Source organism: Morone saxatilis, unplaced genomic scaffold, assembly GCF_004916995.1.
Source record: "Morone saxatilis isolate NCDOM2014 unplaced genomic scaffold, NCSU_SB_2.0 Contig7, whole genome shotgun sequence".
NCBI lineage: Eukaryota > Metazoa > Chordata > Actinopteri > Moronidae > Morone > Morone saxatilis.
In genome coordinates, this window is record NW_023340246.1 from 7,102,987 (window position 1) to 7,110,285 (window position 7,299).

General features: G+C 43.4%; 1 protein-coding gene across 2 annotated transcripts in view; it reads left to right on the forward strand.

The window, feature by feature from the left end:
* Nucleotides 1-3,978: 3,978 nt before the first annotated feature.
* gzf1 (GDNF-inducible zinc finger protein 1) overlaps nucleotides 3,979-7,299 on the forward strand; it is a gene marked incomplete at its 3' end in the record, with an annotated part of 5,781 nt that continues 2,460 nt past the window's right edge. The window contains 4 exon segments of one of the 2 annotated variants that reach the window (XM_035679014.1): nucleotides 3,979-4,072; nucleotides 4,588-5,570; nucleotides 6,576-6,759; nucleotides 6,870-7,039. In XM_035679014.1, coding sequence (XP_035534907.1) covers nucleotides 4,603-5,570; nucleotides 6,576-6,759; nucleotides 6,870-7,039 — 1,322 coding nt within the window. In that variant the 5' untranslated portion in view covers nucleotides 3,979-4,072; nucleotides 4,588-4,602. 2 annotated transcript variants of the gene reach the window in all.

Below are 7,299 nucleotides of genomic sequence, written 5' to 3' on the forward strand. Positions count from 1 at the left end.
TGTCCACAAGTACCCACACAGGCTCGGTGGGTAAGGTGATTGGTAAGCCTGGACAAAAAGTCTATTTATGAGCATGGCAAGAGTGGGCGGTTGTCCTTGAGCTGGTTTGTCTGCCGTCTGAAGTGCTAAGTGCTGTATACAGTTACAATAGATAGAACATGCACAAGGACGAGTGAAGGTGGAGAAGGGGTGAGGGAGGGAGGGTGAGTGCGAGAGAGCACTGGGAATAGAGATGGTGAGTCAGAGGCCATTTGGAAAGTAATTTCATCTCTGAATGCCGTATATCTTTTCATCAATGAAAGGAAAGCATTTTCCGAACCAGGCTGGCACAAGAAGAAAAACATCTCTGTTTGGTGTAATGGAGCCTATTTGAGGGGGAGAGGACAGATACCATACACAGGTTATTTCTGCTCTAGATTTACTTCATGTAAGTGAAGGTGTTTATTATAATACAGTGCAGTGAAAGAAGTTTAGAGCAAGTCTAAGAGTCTACAGCCATGCTATCAGCTCTGTGAGGCTGTACCTACTGTAGACTGTGTGCCTTGAGCTAAATGTGAATGTTAGCATGCTAATGGACTAACACTGACAATGAAAACCTGCGGGTGTTTGGCAGGTATAATGTTTACCATGGTTAACATCTTGGTATCATTTTAGCATGCAAGTATTTGAAGACTTGTGTAACCCAATGATGGCACTAGAAGAAGAGTCATGTTATCACCAGAATAATTTGGATTCATCCTATGGGCAACATGGATATCTGTACCAAATCTTATGGCAATGCATCCAATAGATGTTGAAATATGTCAGTCTGGGCCAAAGCTGTGAACCGATTGACCGTCAGGCAGACATGCTGCTGGCGTGGCTAAATAAGTTTGATATTTTTTGCATGCATATGATCATATTTGGTCACGCGTGAGGCTGCATCCTTCTGCAAATACTGTAATTTCTCATCAGTCTTAGCCAAGAAGAAGCACATTTCCTCATTATGGCACAAAGAGTCTTCTGCAATTTCTGTGAATCAGTGGTTTCTTATGTCCTGATGCTGCATTGAGGTTTTAGGGGGTTCCAGCAATATTCTGGACCGGCTGAATGTGGTGTGGCGTCCAGCCAGTGAAAAATGGAAAAGAGAAGGGCAAAGGGGAACAAAGTTAGGCTGAAGTGTTAGGAGAGACAACCACAAACAGGTCTGGACTGCTGTGTGTATCCTGGCAAAGCAACCTTGGCCTTGACAGGACTGTACAAACATGTACAATATTTGACTCCTGCCAAATTTCTTCCTTACATAAATATGGGTGGAGATTCATGTCCACCAAAACAACTAAAACCAAATCTCCCAATCTCTCCAAATCTGAATACAATCAGTAAAGTGTATCTCAATGTCAAAGCAGAAATATGCCATTGATAAAAAAAAAGTATTGATGTCTGTTGAAATACAAGTCTAAGAGCATGAAAAGATTAATTCATGAAACATGTTTTCTATTAACCGAGTTCACTGACTGGAGGGGAGGAGAAAGACACCACAGAATACTGAGTTGGACTGGTTTTTGATTGGTCTGGCATCCGTTGTGTGGTTATATGGGCAAGCACAAAGAGAATGCTGCGGTTATTCTTGGACCACCACTGTCCGCACTTCCATGTAATGTTCTGATGTTTACCATCGCTGGTTCAGTTCATCTGCTGGGATTATGAGTCAACCCTGTTAAGGAGATGCAGAGAGGTCCTGCAAGGACACTGACTGTCTGACTTACCCTCTCTGCATCCAAATTAAAGTGTTTGTACGACTCCAGCACACAAACCGAGCCCGGACACAACCGTTGCCACCAAACTCCTGAATTCTACTGTGTTTTTGTACAGCCTGTGTTCTCTGCAGCTTCAAATTAACATCGGCCTTGGCTTTGAGTTTTACTTTTTCTCTCACACAGTGCACATTTTGTCGTGTTGTTTGTACGCTGTGGAACGTCAGCACAGATATTTTCGGTCGTGTGGAGGAGTCTACCCATAGCAGAGCAAACACGACCCAGCGGCTGCAGAATGTTTTGTTTGCTAAGCCCGTCACCTTTCAGCGAGCATTTGCACCTCAGCTTCTTCACTGACAACCTGATGATGTATCTGTGGGAATTTAATTTGTTTCTGGACGGCCTGGTAATGCAGCTGGCTATCGAGCATGCCTGGCAACATCTGAACCCTCGACTGTAGTGACGTGACATCCATTTTCTTACTCCCCAGCTCAACTGTGCCACCTTTGAATAACACAAAATGCCCTGGAGTCATCTGAAAAGTCAACCAGTATGACTGCTGAAAGTAGATTAAAATGGCATGTTTCTGAAATGAGTGTTTGACCTTTTGTTATTTCAGTGATGCCAAATATGTTCACCCCCTTGATTACACAACAAGCGATGACATGTAGATACCTCAAGTCAGTTTCTCTGTTGCCATATCTTCATTCTGACAAAGCATCCTATGACAACATCAAAACCCACAACTTGGGTTTAATATCAACCCACTAGAACAGCAAACGGCTGAACTTTTAATTGGCTAAATGTCGCATTACAGCATTCTGAAAAACAAAAGGAAGATATTTTATCATTTATAAAGCCATTTTTATGAACAGCACAGGTTTATATATATGCAGTCTTTCTTTCAAGTTAAATGAAAAATACCAGTAGTCTCCTTCCTCACAGTCATGTCAAAAGTTGTACTAATGTCAAAATACTGAGAATTCATTTGTAAGACTGGTCTCATTACTTTGCACAGTAATTAAATATTCCATTAAACACTAGGCTTATTTTCATGGTAATACTTTACAGCATATTAATATCTATGCAAATACTTAGATCATTACATCTTTATATATTATACTATACTTCAAGTGCAATCTCTAAAATATAGCACTGTGTGTGTATGGCAGAGAAGTAATGTAATGAAAGCCAGACGAACACTGTGTTCCAGGTCAGAGCTGAAGTCTGCACAGCTTTGGTCCAGAGAGCAGCATGAGTCACCGGAACTGAGCAGATTGCTAGCTTGCAGAATTCATTAAGACAAATGTAAGGTATATGGATTTCCTCTGGAAGGGAAAAAAAACCCTTGGCAGCTGCAGAATAGCACCCCAGTGAATCCTCAAGTAGCTTTCCATACACCTTCGGAATGACAGCATGCTTTTTGCAACTCCATAGATGATTTGTGGCTCGACTGAATGTAAATGAATTAGCCCTAAATCATTCAGCGTGTTGGCCTATTTTGTATTATTTTCTTAAAGATTCTTATACAACTACAACAGACGGTTACTATGACATATGATGAGTCACTAAACAACTAGTTTTAAGCAGCTAGTTTAATGCCTAGGGAGCAGGTCTGCCTAGTGAAACTATCTGCTAGATGAGAGTAATCTGTGTGGGAACTGATCATGCTGAAGAAAATGCAAATTGAGCTGTTAAAGATGCAGTTTGAACTGCTTTTTAATCCAACACCTGTAGTTTATGTCATGTTGTGTCTCTCAGTGCAATGGCGCCCCGGCGCGGGTAAGAGGCAGTAATGCACAAACAGTGTCCAGTTATTAGTGTTAGAGTTACGGTAACCTCATAACTTTACTAAATCACTATTTAAACTTCAGCAATAATGTTAGGATAGCTATAGGCCTTAACTTACTATTTTCATAAGGCTTATACTTGACTTGCCAATTAGAAAGGGAATGAAGCTGAGTTTAACTTTTGATAAAATACAAATTACGGCAATTGCTCATAATGCTATAATAATATATAAGATAAGTAAGGCAAAGCCATAAAATATTGTTAGCTAGCTAAATTAGCTCGACAGTAACGCCTGGAGCAAGCTTCAAAAGTGATTTTTCAGGCGATAACGTCCTGCGCTTATAAACCCGCTAAAATGACCCAGGAGCAGCGGTTGAACTCGGCACTTCTACAGTTTAAACAAGACCATAAAGCCAGAGCTGATCCCAAATCAGCCACCGCCGCACCGGATGTCGGTAAGTAAAAAGACAAGTGCCGATTTCTACAGGAAATACCTTCCGCTGTACAGAGCATTTATGAAGGGCTGCCATTTTACCGACCTTACGGTAAGAAAAGTTGCTTCGTGTTGTCGTGTTGTTAGCTGGCCGCCGTACGTTCACTCACACACTGTGCCCGGTGTGTGAGTGAACTTATATCGTCGGGTTCAACCCGTTACCTTCGTACTTACAGTTCATGTTAGCGAGCCTAGCTTGTTTACCACCGTGTCTGTGCTGCTACTGTTAGCAGCACTGAACATTATCAAGACAAAAGCAAACACATAACTTATATAGCGACAGGCAGTCTGCTGTCAGGGCAGTTAGGCTTTATAACCTGGGGTTTGAGGGGTTTATTTAGATGCTCTTTATGCCAGGAAGGTTTTAACGAACCCGCTGAGCATTTAGCTTAATAGTAGCTGCCGTTTCCCGTTAGACAAGGCAGACCTTATCTTAGCTTATATGTAGCGACCAGTAGTGATCACCATCAGTGCAGCCACTGTGCAAGTGCATGTTCACAGATTCAATGAAACTGATCTAGTGTAAGCATTACATCTCATCTTTCCCCCCATTGTTGTTTCTGACAGCAGCCCAGATGAATTATGGGAGTCAAAGTAATCCAGCTCACCTCTAAATCCCACCATGGAAACATCCTGGCCTCTCTGCATCAGCTTCAGCAGCAGGGGCGGCTCAGTGATGTTACCGTGCAGGTAGACTACCAGGGAGACGTGCAGGAGTTCCTGGCCCACCAGGTGATGCTCGCGGCCTCCAGTGGCTACTTCAAGAAGATCCTTCTCTCTCAGGATGCTGCCCGAGACAAGTTATTACTCTCAAATATACCCTCCAAAGATTTCTCCAAGTTTCTGGAATTTGTGTACACCGGTAGGGTGGAGGTGGCCAGAGACAAGATCGGTGATGTTCAAGCAGCGGCACAGTTTTTGGACTGTGAGGATCTGTCAGAGGTTTGCGGCGAGGCCATGAGTGCTGGAATCCTACAAAAACCTCCAAATAAAACGCCTGCGCCAGAAGTCGTTCACGAAGATGGCATACATGGTGCCAAGAGAGAAAACAAGACCAAAGGAAAGAAGCGGCCTAAGAGCTTACTCCTTAAGCGTAAGCTGAAGAACACAGGGACAAATGAACAAAGGAAAGGAAAAAAGCTAAAACTGAGCTTGGCTGGCCGTAAAGTCCTTCAAAGGCGTTTGAATACGGAAAGAGAGGATTTGAACGATGGAAACCAGGTCGCCAATGAAGACACGGAGGAGTTAAAGGACAAGACTGAAGCCAAGGCTCAGCCAGAGAATCAGCCAGAGAATCAGCCAGAGAAAGGAGACGAGTCATCGCTGATAATGCCGGTCTCTGATGTGGAGGACGGGCATAGTCATGATCCTGAAGACACCTTGACGTTATCTCTGGAGGAGGAGGAGGAGGAGGAGGAGGAGGAAGAGGAAGAAGAGGGGGAAGAGGGACAGTCGAAGGAGAAATTAAAAAGAACATCCAAAGCCCAGTTCCAGTGTAACAAGTGCCAGCGGACCTTCCACTATGAGAGAAGCTACTTGAAGCACATCAGGTGGGACATAATAATAATTCATTGATTGATCCCTGCAGTGAGGCTAGCACCCAGCTGCTACCACCTCATTAGCAAACATTTCCTTTGTTGGCCTTATAGTATGTTGTTGACTCCACTTGGTAATTATGATGGGGGGGGGGGGGGTTATTGTGAGTTACTGATAGGCATTTGGTCCGGGCGTAGAAGCTCCCCAGTCCCTGTTCCATTGGCTTTATGGCTGTGTGAGCTCCGTCCACACCCAGCTGTGGCCTGTGCAACCGAGTTTTTCTTGTTTGTGCGTGGACTGTGTCATGTGTAGGGCAAGTTTGTCAAAAGATTCATTAAAATGGTAATATGGGCCGTCAGTGCATATGCAACATTGCAGAGCTGCAATCTTTTGATTGAAACGTTGAACATGAGTCGACAGAGCAGTATTATAATGAAGGTACTGCAGTGCTGGCCCTAACAACGTCTTTTTCTGTTTGGTAGAGACCCGTCCAGAGTCACCATCGTCATGACTTTAATAGTTTTTTCCAGTAAAGAAATTGTGATACAAAAATAATAATGTCACGCAATCATGACTGCATACCATCCATTCAAGCTTTTTTTTTTTTTCTTTCTGCCTTATTGTGCAGCCTTTGTCATGTTCCTGATGTTATATAAAACGAGGTTGGAATAATGGAAAAGCAGTTGGATGTGCTGTAACAACTCCTCCCAGTGATAATGACCACACTTTGGTGCTTAACAGTTTCACAGTAGGTGGTCATAATACAACCAGCCTCTTCATGAACTAGTTATACTGTAATCTCAAAAATTGTGAGTGTGACTGAGTTTGTTTGTTTACTCTTCCTAGTGACAGCAGCACTGTGCTTCCACAGCCCTACGGTGTTAACTGGGGTAAATCTTCCGAGGCAAAATCACCCTTAAAGCTGGAGCTGTGTCAGATGATCCTCAATGCGTCTTATCATGGTACCTAAGATGAGAACGTTTGATATTGCTCTAACCTGTTACCGCTGTCTTCCCCAGTACGTACCATGGAGTGAAAGCAGATGTCATCTATCGCTGTGAGACCTGCCTGCAAACCTTTGCTAACCGCAGCAACCTGAAGATCCATGAAAAGCACGTCCACAGCACTGAGAGGCTTTTTTCCTGTGACTCCTGCACAAAGACCTTCAAACGGAAGAAGGATGTTGTCCGCCATCAAAGACAGGTAAGGATTAATGAAATTCCGCACACTTGTATCTAAACGTTGTTCCATAATAAATGATCTGCATGTTTTTTTTTGGCTGATTTGTGTCTTACGTGTCTGCTGCTTCTCAGGTCCACGAGCGTAACAATCTGCGACACGTCTGCCCTGATTGCGGAAAGGCACTCAGCTCCAAAACTGCCCTGTTGTTGCATGAGAGGACACACACAGGTGCCAAGCCTTTTGAGTGCACCGACTGTGGGGCCAGATTTACCCAGAACTCTGCCCTCAAGATGCACCGCAGGTACAGCGCTCACTGATGATAACTGGTGGAATGAGCCTTAAGGGTGGCGCAGAGGCTAAAGACAGACAGGACTGTAACTGAAAGGTGTCAGGTATTAATATTGAGTCACCCAGGAAGAATGCACGTTTAGTAAGCCTCTCTTTGACAAATACATTGACTTTAGATTCACATAACATACTAATAACGTATGTACCATTTAAAAATAAAGTCCCAAATAGAGTCCCCAATAAAGGCAATGTGAGTTCAGTGATTTAAGCAAA